Raw genomic sequence first — 19,955 nt, 5'->3', positions numbered from 1 at the left:
CGTATCTTATGATATCACGATTTATATGGGTTCGTAATAAGGACGAAAGGAGGAGTTTATGAATCGTTAAAGTCCAAGGGAAAGCGTTTCATAAGACAGGGAAGGCGCGTGACAACGATAATTTACAGTGGAGCCCTTGCACTCCTCGGACAACAGTAGAATATGATAGCATAGTAACGTACAGTGGTAGTTGGGCTACCGGTGTTGGTTGGACGAATACTCGCGACAATAATAATAATAATAATAATAATAATAATAATAATAATCATAATAAAAAAAAAAAAAAAACGAAGAAAGAAAAAAGGGAATGGGCTGATACGTTCGAGATCAGGCATAGTCTTGCGTGAGAGAGGATAAAAGAAATTACATGTTATTTTCTTCTCTCCCTTTTTATGGAGTCCCTGTTTTACGAGGGAATACTATTCGAACGAAAGAGAATATATTTATGTCGCAATATCGTGGGATGCATTTGAAACTTGATACTTGAAAGTTTGCCAGAATATCAGAACGTACGATGAGGTAAAGCAATGCACGTGCGACCTGCCCGTTGCTTTTAGTCTTTATTGTTGCGTGAAATTTCATTCGGAACTCTTGCACGTTGGGAATAGTTTTGAAAAAACATTAAAGGAGGGCAGAGAGAGAGAAAGAGAGAGAGAGAGAGAGAACATTTCATCGATAGGATTCGATTTTGTGCGTATCCATCTTTTATTTTTTTTCTCCATTTTTCTTTCTCCATAATTTCATTATACTTTTTTTCCTTTCGTTTCTCGAACTTTCAAACTTTTTCAAGTATCCTATTTTGATACATCCATCATTATCCTTGATAAAAAATTAAGAGGGGAAAGAAAGAGGATTAGGAAAAAGATAATTGTCCTGAATTAATCAGATTTCATCTCTGTTTTTTCAGATATCGTCTTATTTCGCTCGATCAAGGAATACTACGGCAGCATCAACAGCTGTTTGAAGGGACATTGGCTTCTCATCCAAACAGATTACGATGAACAAGAAACCATCGTATTGGGGTAGAGGGTGTCTCGCGTGACACACGTCCTTCCTCGGTTCTTTTTCACCAGGAGACGGAGTGTCCGGGTCTCGTTCGGCCACGCTTCGTCTCCTCTCCTTCTTCTTCCTCCTCTTCTTTTTCTTCTTCTACATCTACTTCTATTTCTATTTGTATTTCTATTTTTAGTTCTATTTCTACTACTCTTCGAGCACTGTCGTTATCTTAATCTTTTCCTTTTCCTTTCCTACCTTTTCATCGTCACCGTCAATTTCAACTACCTTTCCTTTTTTCTCATCTCTCTCTCTCTCTCTCTCTTGTTTTGCTCGTTACGTTTGAAGCTACCCTTACGACGAGGACACGCGTACCAGGGAGGCACGATAGTATGACGGTGATGCTGCTGCAACGTTCGGTCACCCCGCAGTCGACGCATCGCCAAAAGACAGCGAAGAAGGACTGCAGCGCGAAGCCGCCCTTTATCTTCCTGCTGGACGATCGTCAGGAGCATAGGCGATCTATAGACGCCTCCATCATCACGACCACTAACAATAATAATAACAACAACAATAACAACAACAATAACAACATCATCAATAACTTTAACAACAATTACGAGAACAATTACACTCCCACGACCAATAATAATAACAACAATAACAATATCAACAACAACAACAACAACAATAATAACAACAACAATTACGAGAGTGGGAACAAAAACAATATCGTGAAAAGAAGCGTCCGTAGGAGCAGCGGAAGCCGCGAGTACGCCGTCGAGGAGGCGCCGGCTTCGGTGACGTCTCAGAGACGCACCGCCGGTGGCCAGGACGTCGCGATGCGATATTATCGGATCTGGATCTACGCCTGTAACGGGGTGCTCTTCTTCAGCGCGGCTGCATTTGCCGCGGTCGTATCAATGTCCATTATATTCACCGGCGATCCCAGAAGGCACGTAATACCTGGAGTCCCAAGAGCCTTCGATCCGACGGCCCTATATGCTTACCTCGCTTTGGGTACTCAATTGGGACTCGTTCAATTACTTGGTTGCGTTGCCGTAAGAAGACTCAGCGCCAAATTACTCAACGTTTATTGGGTTCTACTCTTGGTCCTACTCTTCGGAGACATCGTTATCGGTATCGTTTGGGTCGTCCGTTCCGAGGGAATGAACGCCCAACTCAGGCCCATGCTGAGGCTACGATTACAGGTTCGATCGTTGCTCCTTTTATATATATATATATATTTTTTTTTTCTTTTATTTGATTTAATTTAATTTTATTTTATTCGTCATCCTTTACTTGCAGATCTTTAGAATTTTTTGTTTTTTTTTTGTTTTCTTGTTTTTTTGTTTTTTTGTTTTTTTTGTTTTTTTGTTTTTTTTTTTTTTTTGATTTATTCGGACGCGTTCTCTTTGACTTATTTTCGTTCTTTTACCATCTAAAGGTCGAAGATACTCAATAACTTCAGGCAAGACTATCCTAATGTCATCTACGATAATGTACTGGCACGGTCGACCAAGTTAACTCAGTCAGCCCGTTCTAAACGATCTCAACATAGATTCGAGATGAACGTCCGAGTTGGCTCCTACGTATGATTGTTCTCTAAGCCTCGCTTGACTCGTCTTCAAGTTTGAAGAAAAAATCACGTTCGCTGACGTCAACCTAATGCAAAAGTTACCTAAGTACGTGACGCGAGAAACAATGATTAAGATCGCACGCTCGATGATAATTAGAATGGGTAATGGGCTCGTCTAATTCGTTCATTTTTTCTTTCTTCCTTTCTTCCTTTCTTTCTTCCTTCCTTCCTTCCTTCCTTCCTTCCTTTCTTTCTGAACAAAATCTTTCTTTAAAAGAACAAAATTTTCTCGGTTGTAATTATTACTCCTTTCGCCTGTTTGCTCGCTTGTTACTTGCTTGCTAGTTGCTTGCTCGGGAGACAAAGAAGAAACGAGAGATACACTTGCGTAATAAGAAAATGGTACGACTGTCTGAAAGTGTTATCGAGCGTAGAATCGGGCTTCTTCCTCTTTTTACAAAAGAGTACCTTTATAAATCTAAGCCGTAAATTCTTCTCTATAAGAGATTTATCGCATTCACGGGATAAAAAGATACGAGTATATTATTACAATGCTCTTCTATATATATATGAAATCTATCTATCTACCTATCTATCCATCTATCTATCTACCTATCTATCTTTATCCTTTATATCGTTACATTTCCAAGCTTTGTAAATGGAGATAGTTTTCAAGAGAATCGTCTAAATCCCTTCGCGAATTTTCTTTTCTTAGGGATTATATTTTCGGCATTATAACTCGAGCGTGATTAAATGTTTGATTCCATTTTTTTGGAAGGATAACCTTTTTTTTTCTCTTTCTTTTCCTTTTTTTTCCAAGAGAAAGATGATAGACGAAAAAGAAGAAGAAAAAGAGAACGTACGAAAAAATATACGCTGACAAGATTGTATTTTATGTGTCTGTGAAGTTTTAAATCCACAGAGAGAAAAGCATCCGGAAGATTACAAAACCGGAGAAGAGAACGCGTTCGATAAAAAAAAGTTTATCTTTATGTTAGAAAAAAAAAAAAAGAAGAAGAAGAAGAAGAAGAAAAGAAAAGAAAATATTTCTTTTTCTTTCGCTTCGACGGGTCACGTAATCGTAAGTCCGAAAGATAATTTTCATTATTTCTCGTGTTACGAAAGAAAATGCAAAGTTTTCGTTTTAACTTTGATCGATTAGAAAGAGAAGAAGGTGGGTGGGTAAGTGTGAAGGGAGAAAGAGGAAGAGAGGGGAGAGAGAGAGAGAGAGGAGACCTTTGAAATCTGTGAGTCTAAAATACGGCTAGCCACCAGTAAGACGTGATTGATATACGATTCTCTTTGAACACTGAACTGATATATGGTAGGATAGAGCAAACCAGAATAGGACATTAACCCTGAGCAATTCGGTCAGGTATAACCTAGTGATTCACGTGCTCCCTCGTGAGTATTATCTTCCCTCCGAATGATTTTATCGCGGGAAGAGAAACATCGAGATACGAGGATAATTAAATAATATTATCTCTCTATCATATCTACACACATACGCAAATTGATACTTTATTATAATTTTGCCGTTTGATTTAATCGTGACGAAGGAAAAAAAGAAAGAAGACAAAAAGAAAAGAAAATCTTGAAATAGTATCATCAGACGTTTACCGAACGTATTTTAACTGAATCCGTATTAGCAGTGAACCGTGTCGTGATAACAGTCGTGATATTTTTCTTTGCCAGAGTCACCTCCTTCCATTGGCATTCTTTCTTCGTAACACCCCAAGAAAATTATGGCTCTCTTTGGTCGCGAACGAATCAACGCCATTGAGAAAGACTCGAGACAATTCTAAGCTTCCTTTCCTATTTCTCATTTGTTCTTACGTTGTTGTCAGAGAATTATATATCTTTGTCCAAAGTAAATACGGGTTCGCTTATACACACACACACACACAGAGAGAGAGAGAGAGAGAGAGACAAACATACACACACACACATACATACATATACATATATACGCACAATCTCATAGCGTTTCATAGATATCTCACGAGGAATATGCATGTACGTTTGTGAATATCGCAATATAGCTCACATAGCTCGTAAGAAATGAATAATGCGAGGTTTGGCTGCGGTTGACTGACTCAACACAAAGGTTCTTTCTTTTTCCACTTTACGCGTTATCTCTCGTACCTTTCAGAGAAAGATTTTGATATAAATGAGAAAACAAGGGACGGCTTTCAAGACCTATTCGCTAAAAGATTCATCCTTTAAAACATCTGTCATCGAGAAAATATGTTTCTGAGTTATTCTCTCGTTTTTTTATAACGTCGCACGTATCTCCTACTCGTATCATTTACCCTTTTCACGTTTTTCCTTTCGAGAACATGTCTATACCCACACATACACACACACACACATTTTTTACTTTTATTCGTGAAAAATATCATTCAAGATACTTTACGAGGAAAAATACTAAAATTCGATCGGCGAATGCTAGCCAAGCTTTTTCATTGAAATCGAATGACATATTACAGCCGTTAGAACAAAGATACCTGTTGAAATATACGAAAATAAAAGGAGAAAATCTTTTCAAGAGTACATATACTTATGCATTTTCAATTGATAGAGTAGCGTTTGGTAATGATCCAAGAAAATAAACTTAAGCTATATTAATTGTCACGAAAGTATGAAAGTATAAAGCCGTGAAAATGAGCAATGAACCGTTCTCGAGGGAGAAAAACAAGAGATATTGTTTCCTTATCCCATATACATTTTTATTTTCATTATTATAGAATATACTATCTTCTCTTTTATAATTAATGCCGACGTGTGTTGACGCGAGAACTTTCCTTTTCCTCTTTTGTCATCCATAAATTTACGTTTCGCCGTGTAATATCTGCCCTCCAGATATAATATTATATATATATATATATATATATATATATATATATATATATATATATATATGTATATATATACATATCAACTCTCCCTTTCTCCCTTTCTCCCTTTCTCCCTCTCTCACGTTAGCAGCCGATATTTCATCCCGATAAAATGTAGGTCGCGAGCATTTCTAACTGTACGTTTATTGCACATTACGTACATTCGTCCTTCAAGATTTTACGTTCCGATCCATAAGGAAAAATCTTAAGAGTAATATAAAATGCACACCACGAATATCGTAATCTATTTGAGTATTAAAGGAACGGTAAAGTATATTCTATTTATGATATTAGATTATATTATAAATGTATATATATATATATATATATACGTAAATATATTTATTTTCGAATAAATGTCACGTAAAATATAAAGTAATAATAAAGATAAGATAAATGAGAATAATTTTGACCGAGTTGATCCAAATCTATTCTCTCATCTTGTTATGTCCGCGGATAAATCGTATTTGAGAACAGAGTAGTCGTGCGTTTACTCATAGTCCATATAATACGACCGATGATATAGGCAACGAGTTAGTAAATAGAAAACTAAAGCGCTTAGAGAGTACTTAGATCCTACATTTTCTGCATGGATCGATCAACGTGACATCTAACCTATCGCGAATCGTAAGAATGTTTATTTTTTATGTGAATTTTATTTTATTCCTCTTTTCTTTTTTTTAATATTCATATTTCTCGATAAAAAAAAAAAAAAATATATCATGAAATAGGACTGTCTCGTCGTACGCGCACACAATTGTTCCTTGCAAAAAAAAAGATGAATCGGACCATCCTCAAAAATTAATGAACGAGCCAATATATTTTCGATACGATTGAATTTACAATTTTTAAAGCTTGCCTTGCTCTAACTTCGCTCTCTCTCTCTCTCTCTCTCTCTCTCTCTCTCTCTCTCTCTCTCTCTCTCGCTAATAAGGTATATTTCAGGCTGTGCGAAATGTTGTCTCGAGTGGGCACACCTAACTTAACCCCATATATGCGTCTACGCGGTGATGTTACACCGAATATATAAACACTTTGCTCCGTATTCGAAACACGCTTTTAGCGCTGTTAGGACTACTTGTTTATCTCGACGCCCTTGGGTTTGCTAAATATATATAACCATATGTATACATGTGGATATTACGTCCTACGCCCTGTCAACCCTATTAACTATAAAATTCCAAAAGGAAAATGAAAAAGTGAAAAAGTGACAATTTAGTTTAATCACAAATATATAATTCTTCTTTTCTTTTCTACAAAATAGCAATTTATTTTAATCGTACGATAATTTTTAATAGAAAAATTTACTCAATCGTTCGTCGATAACACGTAAGAATGAATTCTATTTAAAAGCGTGTTCTCTCTTTTCGTGTCCGTCGTAAAATTCTGATCCTTCTTTAATTCTTTTGTTTTTTACGACTTTTTTTTTTTTTGTTTGTTGGACAAAGGTAAAGAAATCGTAGAAATGGGGCAACGTATAATAAGAAATTATCAGGCGAGCTCGTAAAACCTTTCGAAAAGTTAAAATCAAACGGCTACGAGGGTCGGCTTACGTTTACGCACGATAAAATTCTTGCCTCTTCGCGTTAGAAAGTAAGATTGTAACATTTACGATGCTCGGAAAGAAAATCAACGTTCGAGGATTTTCCACGAGTTACTTTAATCTTTTTTCTTGAAAAGCCTTTCTCTTTTACCTCACCCTCTTTCTTCGGTATTCGAAATCGTTACACACCCTCACGGCTTTTGTGTTCCCTTATCCAGACTGATCGCATAATCTAACGAGAAACGTGCGTAGATTGACACGAACCGATAACGAGCAAACGGATGAGAACGGAATTATGGGGCTTCCTTTTCGATCTGGCACAATCTTTTTATCGTTTTCTTTTCTCTCCTTTCTTGCTTTCATTCTTTCCGCTTTTTTTTTCTTTTTTTTTTTTTTTTTTTTTTTTTTTTTTTTTTTTTTTTTTTTTTTTTTTTTTCTTTCTTTTTTTCCTTCTTTTCTTTTCTTTATTTCTTCTTGACACAATGAATTAAGAGCGAATAAATTTCACGACCTAAATTTCATACGATTATTAATAGTTATCTATCCATGTTCGTCGGTGTTAACGATTAATACGTCAGGAAGTAAATATCTTGTCGTCTACTCTTAGTAACTTATATAACAGTTTCGAAAACGACGAGTAAGATCGTTGAAATGTTACTGTCGCAATTAAGAAAGTTATAACGACGAAGTTATAGTTGTTTTATAGGACAAATATCTACGTTGACGAAAGTGAGATCCGAAAGATAGGAGGAGAAAAAAAAAAAGAAGAAGAAATAGATAAACAGCAAAGTTGGTTTTGATGATACTCATTAATAAGTAAATTTCAAGTTAAATTTCAAGATCGAAAGAACATTGGTGATATTTTTCACAACCGGTGAAATTTATTTCCGTCGTACCTATTCCATTGAAAACTATAAAATATTGAATTTTGAAGTGCCCTCTCGCAAATTAGAACGCCTACTTCGCTGTTACAATGATCTTACCGATTAACCTTTCGCACGGAAAATATCAGAGTATGAAAAGTCGTTCGGAGTAATTTACCTCACTGCGTCCTCTCACAAATTTAAATAGCTTTTCGATAGATGGAAAGGGGGAAAAAAGAAAAAAAAAAGAAAAAACGGGGGAAAAAAAATGAAGAAAAAAAAAACGAAAAATCTTCAAACGAATTTCTGGATATTATCAAAGAATAGAAAATAGATTTTTAATCGAGCGGGATCGCGTCGTCATAGATAATATAATAATTTCTTTATTCAAATAGTTCGAAGGGACACTTGAATCGACACGTTTTGGCATCGAGTAGTTACATTTCATTGTCAAACAAATCTCGTAATGATTCTCTAGCCGATCAAAAACAAAAGAAATATCATTTCTATTATAGATATTTATTTATTATTGCGACGTCAGGTACACGTTCTCTTAGTCCTTTGAAATAGTCCGACGTGAAAAGCGTTAAATGTGTTTCTCATTGTTCGACAGACGGAGTACGGTAAGGAGCCACGATTCAGCGAGCATTGGGATCGACTGCAGAAGGAATTCACGTGTTGCGGTGTAACAGGGCCGCGTGATTTCGGATCCCGTTGGCCGCAGACATGTTGCGGGCCCATCATGAATGTCAGCGACACCTGCCAGCAACCATACTCACGAGGATGCGACGAATCCTTGCTACGCTGGTTAAGAGAAACTTCCGATCGCCTATTTGTATTTGGCTTTTGTGTCGTGGCCTTCACAAAACTCTGTTTCCTCGGTATTCTACGATACGAGATACGTGAGATGATACAAAAGATACGGATGCTGCGCGAACCACCCCCACCGGCAACAACCTTTGCCCAGCCGCCATTTTCCCAAGTGATGTCGGAAGCCACTACCAATAATGGCAGCATCGTTCGACGAACCACTCTGCCTAACGCCGTTACTCCTTCCGGTACGTCTCTTACGATTTTTTCTCTCTTTTATTTTTTCTTCTTTTTTTTTTCTTTTTTTTTTTCTTTTTTTTTTTTTTTTACAAGTAATTTAACATATTTTTCCAAGATCAAAGAGAAGGACCAAGAAATGTTTAATAAAAGATGGAAAGAGAGAGAGAGAGAGAGAGAGAGAGAGAGAGAGAGAGAGGGAAAGGGAAAGAGATCATCGTAAAAATTTCATATCCTTAAAATGAACCCGTTTGTGGGAGTAAAAAATGTCGAGTGGTAGAAACGAAAGAGAAATCATTGTCTCTTATGCGATAGCTCGGAGTAAGAATGAAAGATGACCGTTGGAGATAGTATTAGACGGTAGAAAAGGTAAAACCAATAAAAAGAAAAAGAGTTTTTATACGGATAAGCCGAATGTATATATAAGAGGGAAAGAGAGAGAGAGAGAGAGAGAAAGAGGTATAAAATAGTTCTGTGGAAATGTTCCGACAGTTTTAAAGTCGACGTCATTAATTTTAACGATCGTTTGTCGGTTGACGCGTGTCGACACACGTCCCTACCACTTCTGTTATACCTATTCGTATAACCTCGTTTTTAATTCAGCGGAAGGTAATTTAATAAACTCTTAAATGAACAATTTAAACGCGGAAGTTATGGTAAGAAGTTAAGTGTCGGCGAACCAACGGTTCGAACGTTTGGTAGGTTCGATGCCCCCGTCAAAACTAAAATAAGACATCTAATCGATATCGCGAAAGAGCAACGAAATTTCTAGCGAAACGTAATATTTCACAGATGTATACGGTTTCGATTAAAAGTAACTCGTTCTTAAGTTTCTTTTTTTTAACTGCGCGAAACTTATGAAAACTTCTGAAAAGAAACTAATTTAGTTAACTTACTTATTTCAACGACAGTTTCTAATGTCGTTAAAGAATATGTTAAAGAAATTAAAGTTAGGTATATTCACATTAGCCAGTGGCAAACGTGTTCTATAGTTAAAACGTGCAACCGTGAACCGTATCGATCCAATCTGATTTGGTAACCGTGCTCGAGGAGAGACCGACCCGTTGTAAAGAAAAATAAAAGACCGCTCTTATTTTTCTTCTTCGATGAAGTAAAAGAGACTCCGTCGAATATTAAGATTTATTATGACCGATAAAATCAGTCTGGTAGGAACTTCAATTCAATCTAATCTGATTCTTTTAGTAGTAGTAAACATTTATCGTTAGCCTTACAAAAGTTTTATCAATTAAATATTTTAATTTTAAATTAAATGAGATGTCGGATAAGAAAAATTTTTCAAAAGAAATTTTTCCATTTTTACTTATACTTTTGTATTATAAATTTTTCATCGCAAATAAATCTCGTTCCGTATATAAATATGTCGATAAATTGTTTTCTTCGAGAAATTAAACGATAAAAATAGCAAATGTATTTTTGTCTAGTTCTTTGAAAATTGTTGTGTCTATTCTGCATCTATCGAAGTCTAGTGTCCTTTGGGGACACTACGTATCTATCTGGCAATGCTTATTCAACGAGAACGTGACTCGAGTGGTACTACTTAGGTTCAAATCGTTATTTCGATGGTACTGTAGAGACATATCAGGTCAAATAGATGTTAGGTCAAAGACTGCTTAATAGAATGTCGCAAATGAAATTATATAATTCCTTTTCTTTTCTTTTTCTCTTCTTTTTTCTTTTTTTTATAGGAAACGATTCGGTGCATCGAATCGTTTCGTTCGATAAATTTTACTCTTAGATAGTTGTTCGCGCCTATTTATCGTTTAAAATATCACAGAAAATAAACGTACGTGATATTTCGGATATCCTAAATTTTACTCGAACTGTTAAATTACTGCAACGTCCGTTCTGTTGACGGTAGATTGATTCACCCGATCAAGTTACAGGAACTTCTTTCCGAGGGCAATAAATCTGTCAATCAATGTCCAACTTCACTTTCATACTTCCTATACATATACATATATATATATATATATATATCTAACTTTGATTAATATATGTAAACCACGAAATAAATCAAATAATAAATTCGATCAATGAATAAAACGATATCAAATATCAAAATCTACTAGGTAGTGTAGATACTATTAAAAACTAAAATAGGTACGAACGAGTATATGCCGTGTTATAAAATAATAACAATAATAATAATAATAATAATAATAAAAAGGAAAAAAAATTTTCTTATCAATTTTCGTCCTAATAAAAATCATCGATCCGTATTTACTTATATTATATTTCACCAGATATTATAGTAGGTATATAGATTATCGTCCTTACTTTAAATGTTAGGAGAATCATTCGAAAGTTGTAAATTTCAGGTGGGAGACGTTTAAGTCAGGTGGAGGCCTGCTTCATTCTCACCGATGAAAACAGGAACATCGCGTGACGAGAAGTAACTGAATTGAGTTAAACTAATCTACCAGTATGCCTACTATTCTACTTACCGTACATTATTTCTTATCGGATCCAAGTGAAATTTTCGTTACCGCGGACACTACAATGGTAAAAGAGAAATAAATTGATATCACGAAATTTTCTATCGAAAATAGTAACCTAAACGTAATTTTATCTTTATGTGATAGAACAAACGTCATTCGATCCACGATTATTTTCATTCAATTTACGATCGACGAATTTTTTTCTTTTTTATTATTATTTTTTTTTCCCCTTTCTTTTTTTTCTTTTTTTTCTTTTCTTTTCTTCCTTTTCACGACTAAGACGAGCTTTAGAACCGTTGAGGAAGAAGCTTTAGAGATCGAAGAAATCGGTCGAACGATAGAAGACGTAAGTGTCGTTGATTACGAAGCCGAATATATGCTTTGACATGAAGAAGTTACGAAAAGAGGAGAAGACGTTTAAGTAATCGTTCTAACGACGACGCAAAGCCCATTTTTAACCAGCAACGAATTTTTTGTCCCTTTCTTTCTTTCTTTCTTTTTTTTTTCTTCTTTTTTTCTTTTTTGTTGTTTTTTTTTGTTCTTCTTTTTTTCTCTTTTTCTTTTTCCTCCCCTAATATTTCGATCGTTCACGATGTCACACGATGTCCACCGATCGATATCTATGAGACCAATCATTAGTACTTTAATAGAAACGTTCGCGAACGTTCGCCTTTATTTTAGACGCCTTTGAGAATATGGAAACTAAAAAGTAGAACGGTCGCGTGTTCACCGGTAGTTAACATCATCTAACTGCGTGCGTTCAACCGTTCCTTCGAAGAGTTCACGGGTGACGAGCCGATGCACGGAGCATTAAAAAGCTCCTCCCGTAGATACTACCTACATACCTAGATATATATGTATATATGTATATGTATATATATAACAAGTACCTTTATCTCTAAACGTGCACGTAGGTAGAAGTTTATTTGCGAGAGGGCATCGCCATCACGAATATGTGAAATTCATAAATCTTGAAGAAACGTGTTAGGAGGACGCGAATACGCTCGACTATTAACCGGTAACAGTGCTCGTGTCTAAAGGAAGTCGTAAAGATGCAAAATAACCGGCTGCCACGTTAGGGAACTCTTAAGTGCGACAAATAATTTCAACGTTGAAGAACTTTAACCAAACTTGTTCTTTTTCTTTCTTTATTTCTTTCTTTAGATCTGTCTGTTTCTCTTTTCTCTCCCTCTCTCTTTATTTCTTTCTACTTACATCGAACTTTCGTGACTTCGGTTATATCTGAATATTACTGCGAACTTTTTTTCTACTCTTTCACCTTCTCTCTTTCTCTCTCTCTCTCTCTCTCTCCCTTTCTTTTGCTCAATCCTCGAAAGAGCTCAAAGGTGAATACAATGAGACTTGCTATTTAATATAGTCTTAGATACACCGTAAAAAAACTTTTTAGCTCGTTTAAGAAACAAGTCTTCGAATTGCCAAATGATAGAGAGAGAGAGAGAGAGAGAGAGAGAGAGAGAGAGAGAGAGAAAGGGTAACAAAGACAAAAAGAGAAACAAAAAAGAAAAAAAGCAAAAGAACTTTTTGAAGTTTCGTCGTGTAATTTGTACAGGAGAGATAGCCAGAAATGGAAGAGAACGTATTTATTAAAGTTTTCTACCTTCCCATTTAACGGAGACAAAGGTTTTGCTGTGACATTCGCGATTTGATATTTATGATAGTCGAGATAATCCGTGGAAAAGTTGAAATCGTTTGTTGTACCTTTCTATGAAATTTCGACGTGAAAATGTGTTTTAAACGAACGGTCAGACAAAGGAAAGAGAAAGGGAAAGGGGTATATGTCTTCGGTTGATAGCAGTCCGACAGATGAAAAAGAAATCTCTAACGAGATACGCTTCTAAATGAGCAAAAAAGTATACAAAGTAATCCTTCAAACGCAAAACGCTTTTATCGGCCTAGAAATGTCAGTAAAATAACTAGCAAATAGAGATGAAATTATAAATGATTAGTTGTCGAGTTACAATTTAAAGAAATACGATGAAATCAGCGATTCGTTGCTGTTCGTTAAATATCACTTCGAGATATCCATTAAAACGACGTCCGAATGTATTTCAATTAATTCGTTCGATCAAAATTCTTATCGTTCGCCAGTTGTTGTAAGCCTCGAAAAAGAAGAAGAAGAAAAAAAAAAAGAGAAAAAAGGTGGAAACCAAAGTGCGAAGGTCGAAGGTTCGGCCTTGACCCGTAAAAAATCTGGTTTGCGTCTATGGACACCGACGGTCTAATCCACTTTTCCTTTTTTTGTCGTCTGTCGATACAAAAAAAAAAGAAAAAAAAGAAAAAAGAGAGAGAGAGAGAGAGAAAAAAGAAAAAGAAAATAAATTTCCGAACTGAGATGATCCTTTATCATTCTATTTCAAGAAAAAGAAACGAACCCTTCGGTCGAGTAAATCGTACCATTACGGAGCACTGTCTCGCCTGTTCGAAACGAGAAAGAAAGAAAAAAAAAAGAAAAAAAAAAAAAAAAGAAAAAAAAAGAAAAAAAAATTCTTTGGATATGACATATCCGAAAGAAATTGTCTTGATATATGAGAATATGGAAATGAGCACGTTTGGCAGGCCGATTTTCAACGTTCCAAGAGCTCGTTCTTTCCCAATAAAGAAAAAGCATACCATCACATAGGAGGGGACTAAAAAAGAGGGAGCAAACAAAGTCTTGGAATTTCTTTGAGCACGATAGCTCTTCTCGTCTCGATAGCATTTTTGATCCTTATTCAGAAGGCACCAACTTGAAGAGGATTTGCGAGTGATGGTAATGCCGCTGCTATTGCTACTGGCAGTACTGATAGTGGTGGTGGTGATGGTAATAGTGGTATTAATGGATAGCTAAAAAGGAAGATCGAATGGAATTGCAAAGTACTTTATTCGTGACAAGTACATCGTTGCTCGCAATACTCTGTTCTCGATTGATTTTTCTCCATCCCTTTCATAATTTATTGTCAAACTTATGAAAGGTTTTTTCTCAAAAAAAAAAAAAAAAAAAAAAAAAAAAAAAAAAAATAATAATAATAATAATAATAATAATAAAAAGTCCCTAAATGGACCACCACTATTAAAGGAAAAAAAACGTAAATCGCAAAATCGAAAAGTCGTCATATCGCTCTTACGATTACTTACGATTACTTTTGTTCTGCTTTGAATCAATGATCCAAACTTTTCCCCTTTTATGTCTGACCAGTTTGCCAGGATTAAGGATAGATACCCTTTGATCAAGAGTCGTCAATTTAGCGATCCTCTCTCTATGATGGATTATTCTCCCCAAAATAAACACGCTCTTCTTATGTCAAAAGGATACTAAAGCAAAGATAAAGAGAGAAAGATAAAGCAAAGAGAGAGAGAACATTTTCAGGTGGATATCTTCAGGCAATGAAATTCCTAGGACCTTATCGACCTGGCCATGATCCAAAACAGATCGTAACATCCAGTCGTGAAAGCTAACCGGAAGATGTGACGCCTCTATCACTGCGTACTCACAATATATTTTTCGTAAATATTGTTTTTTTTTCCTTTTCTCTTTTCTTTCTTTCTTTTTTTTTTTTTATCCTCCCTTTTTATTTTCTTTTTCCTTTTTAAATCGAACCACTTTCAATAGGATTCCATGCAAGAAATGGAAGGATATTCGAGATCGAGACCTCGGCCCTTTTTCTATCCAATTCATGTTATTCGAAGTTTCCTTCGTAAATTCTTTTCTGTTCTTCTTTTTTTTTTTCTTTTTCTTTTTTTTTCTTTTCTTTTCTTTTCTTTTCTTTTTTCCTTCAAACTGCGACTCTCTCTTGCTTTATTTTTTTCTTTTTCTTCGTCCCTTCGTCACCGGAGTTAGATTTTTCAAATAACTCCTATGGGAATCGAAATTTTTTTCTAAGTTGGTAACTAAAAGCGAGTAGAGATTATGTTCGGATTACTTTGTTTGAAATATAACGCTAATGAACATGCTTTTTCTCATATCACAACACATAACTACGTTGATGTTAAATGAACAAAGAGGGAAAAAGAGAGACAGAGAGAGAGAGAGAGAGAGAGAGAGAGAGAGAGAGAGAGAGAGAGAGAGAGAGAGAGAGATTGAGAGAAAAAAGAGAGAAGGACTGACATACGATTATACGAACTGTCCTAGATATGAAATACCATTTGCATTCAAAACTCTTATCCAAGGACCTTATCATCGAAGAATCGCTGTCTCGTTTGTCGGTTGAATCTTGAAAACTATGTCTTTCGCTTCGACTATCGATTGAACTTTGATCATAAAGCAAGAGAGAGTTTGTAAAAGTGGAATAACGAGTGTAAACTTGAAATTAAAACTTACCACCATCGAATATATATATGTGTGTGTGTGTATATATATATATATTCTCGATATTGAGAGCCTTTCGAAGGATATGCTTCATGGTTCAACGAGACGGTGATAATGGAATTATGAAAAAGTTCGTGTTATAATTAAATTAAATTAAAATGTTCAATGATAGTTACTGTTGTTTGTACATACTGAGAGAAAAAAAGAAAATATGTGTTAACAAATTATAATGAAATATATTTTGTTGATTTTTGAATATTGTCTCGAAAAGAAAATGATCATTTCACGTCGAAAGTCAAACGTCGAACTTCGAGAATATCTTATTCCTCGAGCAAACAAATATCTTCTAAGAAATGAAAACAGTGTCAACGTTAGACCATTTATTCGCATGAGAGGCATTTTCTTGAAAGGAAATTTCAATAAGCTAATCGAAAGTTGACATCGAACAGTTACTTCTAACTCGTGGAAGGAAAAATGAAAAAGAGAGAGAGAGAGAGAGAGAGAGAGAGAGAGAAAAGAGAAAAGAAGAAGAGAAAGAAAAAGCCGAAAAAAGAGCTTGCAAGCTTCCAAGCACGATCGATCTCTCGACACGATGCACTTGCACATGCACCGAGTTACGCTCTCGACAGTAGAGTTACTAATACGTTCACACGGCTACGAGAACGACTATGTCCCTGTTCGAACTGTTAGTACAACTACGACAACGACTACATCGACAATGACTATGACTACTACGACAACGACGACAACGACAACGACAACGACAACGACGACGACGACGACGACGACGAGGAGGAGGAGGATGTATATGTATGTTGGTATTTATCTCGTGCCACTCCAATTCGCCGCAAAGAGTCGACCTCGGCACGATCCGTATGTAACACAACGGAAAATCTCGTTTCTACAGTGAAATTAAGAATCATCCTAGCCAAAAACATGTCTGACCAATAACTAATTTTTACTTATGGTACGTCTGACTGATACGATCTTTTTTCACCGATATAGCCATCGTTCCATCATTTTTCAATGTAAAACGTGACAGATAATTACAGCAATACACGTACGAATATATACATATACATATACACATATATATATATATATATATATATATCTTTTTATTTTGGATAACACGAATCATACGATTTACTAAAATCATTAATGAGCTGAACAAAATTAAAGCGTTAAATATCGCAGAAAAGTTGATACATCGATATCAAAATTTGCCCCTTTAAAATTTACAAAGTATCGAATTAAATAATATCGAATAATGTTACAGGTATCAATGATATTTAATGAACAATATATTAATTTAACGATTATATTCGACGATTCGAATTTCATAATTATTAAAAGATAAAATAAAATTGTTATTCGTTCGATTAATCAATCAGAACTATAACATTTTAATTTTAATGATTTTTACAGGAAACGCATCGTTGCTCTTGCAAACGGAAGAATGCAATACAGGCCGACATCCTCTCTTAGCGAACAATCTTCAAGATGGTGGAGCTGATAGCGACACGAACAGTCATTGTGCTTTGATCTTAGAAGAGACAACGCCAACGTCGGCCAATCACAATTGCGGTACGCGCGAGAAGAGCAACGGTAACAATAATTACGAGATGCGGGAGTTTAATAGAAGATTATTACTCTCGAACGGCGGTAGCCCAGGTACGCAAGGTGTCACCGCAGGTGGACAAAGCAGGCGTACCTGACTATGGAAGTGGTGGCGAAACACCTGGAATCATCTTCTCTACAGGAGCAACCGGCCCGCCGAAGTACCAGTATATAAATAAGCCTACGTATAATACACACCTATACATAATATACATAATATACATATATAAATATACCGAAGTTATATAGGGACTATTACTTTCGTTTTTTAAAAGAGATGAGCCGGAGGCTTACGAATGGAGAAAGATTGACGAACGAAAAGAACGAAGAAAGAAGGAAAGAAAGAATGAAGAGAGAGAGAGAGAGAGAGAGAGAGAGGGAGAGAGAGATGGAGACGATGAAGTGATAATAAAAGACGTAACGCTCAGTCGTTTGAGTAAAATCGTGAGAACTCTGGAAAAGCTCTCTGTTATTATCAGTGATATATTGGAATGGCGTTTTGTTTTGCTTTTTTTTTCTCTTCATTTTTTTCATTTTCTATTCTTTTGGATTTTCTTTTTTTTTCTTTTTTGTTTTTTTTTATTACAATGAAAGAAGAAACGACGGAAAAAACGAGTGAGGTTACTTGGATAACGAAAAAAATCATAGGCATAAAGAGCGATCGTTAATCGTCCTTAATATTTTTATCCTCGCGTCTCGAAAAAAGACCTTTTATTTATTCTCTATGCCTCCTTCTCCGCTAGTCGGCTCTCACAGCCGCATTGATCTGGACGGTCTCTCTGTTTTACTCTGTGGAAAATCTGTACCATAAATATACAGATATATACATACATACATACATACATATATATATATATATATATATATATATATATATATATCTAGCATGCGTGTATATACCTACATATAAGTGTATGTATATATATTCAAATAAACGCCGACACGTTCGCCGCGATCGTTCCTCTTATTCGCTGTTCTATAACCGTACAGAGAAGCCAGACCTTTGCGTGTTCTTTCGATGTACATCGAACATCATACATGCACGCGCACACATATACACACACACACATATACACAGAGAGAGAGAGAGAGAGAGAGAGAAAGAGAAAGAGGGTATATACATACAACAGATACATAAAAAACCCACGCATATACAAAAACGCGAACGTACAGGTCACGCACTATTCGTGAACAGTATAAAGTAAGTAAGTAAGTAAGTTGATATTTATAACCAGAAAAACGTTATATCTAGATTGGAGATTAAACGTGTATGTGTAAATACGAGGTCTTTGAAACGATACTTTCCCTTTTTAATTAATTAATACGTCTGTCCACTTCGTAAAGGGAGCAACCGATAATAGAGAACGAGAACGTGTTTACGTACAATCGAAAAAAAATTTATAACTTTTCCGCCATCTTCTTCTCCTCCTTCTTTTTCTTCTATTATTCCTTTTTTTTTTTTTTTTCCTTTTTATGCAATTCTTTCTTCTTTATTTTTCCTTCCGTGAGAATGAAAGACGATAGGGATCAGAAGTGAAAAAGAAGAAAAAAAGAAAAAAACAAACAAAAAAAGGAACGGGTACGTCGATAATCGTCGTACTTTTTTAAATATCTGCCTCCAAATATCATTATATATATGATAAAGTGATACGAATGAAGCAGTGTCAACGAGTTCGACATGTTATCTCTCACCGCACCTGGTCCTTCGTAAGAGAATGAAAGAAAGAAAGAGAAAAAAAAAAAAAAGAAGAAAAAATAATAGAAAAGAATTCAACATTCTTAGCACGTTTGTGTCTAATCAAAAAAGAAAAGAAAGAAAAGCAAAACAAAAAAAAAAAAACAAGAAAAAAAGAAGAAAGAAAAAAAAGAGAAAAAGAAAAGTCAACGAAATTAAAACCATTGGCTTCGTCAAAAACGAAATGAATCAGTGGAACGAATTCATTTAATAAAATATCCCATCTATATTATTTCTTATTTCGGACAATCCTGGCGAAATGTGACGATCGACGGATTCGACGATGAGAAAAAGAAGAAATTTCATGAAGGTATCGAAGCGATAATTAAAAAAAAAAAAAAAAAAAAAAAAAAAAAAAAAAAAAAGAAAAGAAAAAAAAGGAAGGGAGAGAAGAAAGAAGCAGTAATTATATCTTATTCTAAAAGGACATAATGATTTTTGACGAATATGTTTATGATAAATATTTGCCGATTTAAAGTCGATTCGCGCGTTTCAGTTCGTTCTCCATTTCATCAGTGATTTTTTTAAATGATACGTATCGTAAGGTAATTTAAATTCTACACATTATCGCATTTCCTTTCGATTACCAAAATCGTTTCGGTCATACTAAATCCGTCTCCAATGTAAATTATTAATATTGAAATGTGACTGAACTGAAACGTCTGAATCGAACATTAATTCGACGACAGGACACAACGAAATAATCTGATTCACTCCGAAAGAACTACAAAAGCTGCCTTCGAAATAAAACTTTGACCATTTCGAGAATCGATTCGAGATACATCGTCTCTTCAAATTTGCCTGCCCGATTTATCTTAATGATCTTCAAATTGGAAATGAGAAAAATTATAAAAAGAGAGAGAGAGAGAGAAAGAGAGAGATCTATAAAAGAAATATAATTATAACAGGATGA

At 35.3% G+C, this 19,955-nt stretch overlaps 2 protein-coding genes across 10 annotated transcripts in view; one reads left to right on the top strand and one right to left on the bottom strand.

Annotated features, from left to right (window-relative positions):
- Window positions 1-19,955, bottom strand: part of LOC124952526 (pseudouridine-metabolizing bifunctional protein C1861.05) — a 37,386-nt gene that overhangs the window by 10,100 nt on the left and 7,331 nt on the right. The window lies entirely within an intron of this gene.
- The window catches only part of LOC124952527, a 30,245-nt gene that overhangs the window by 5,629 nt on the left and 4,661 nt on the right, over window positions 1-19,955 (top strand). The window contains exons 2-5 of one of the 8 annotated variants that reach the window (XR_007101932.1): window positions 908-2,204; window positions 8,489-8,933; window positions 17,116-17,474; window positions 17,583-19,429. Coding sequence is in view for 2 of the 8 variants with exons in the window: in XM_047502541.1 (XP_047358497.1) it covers window positions 1,386-2,204; window positions 8,489-8,933; window positions 17,116-17,405 (1,554 nt within the window). In the remaining 6 variants the exon portion in view is untranslated. Of the gene's footprint in view, window positions 1-907; window positions 2,205-8,488; window positions 8,934-9,040; window positions 14,886-17,115; window positions 19,430-19,955 lie in introns of those variants that run through there. The other 7 variants (XR_007101931.1, XR_007101935.1, XR_007101934.1 and 4 more) reach the window with 7 other exon arrangements.

The sequence above is a fragment of the Vespa velutina genome, chromosome 10, assembly GCF_912470025.1.
Source record: "Vespa velutina chromosome 10, iVesVel2.1, whole genome shotgun sequence".
NCBI classification, from domain to species: domain Eukaryota; kingdom Metazoa; phylum Arthropoda; class Insecta; order Hymenoptera; family Vespidae; genus Vespa; species Vespa velutina.
The sequence above is the reverse complement of the archived record's forward strand: the minus strand, read 5'-3'. Positions and strand labels throughout refer to the sequence as shown.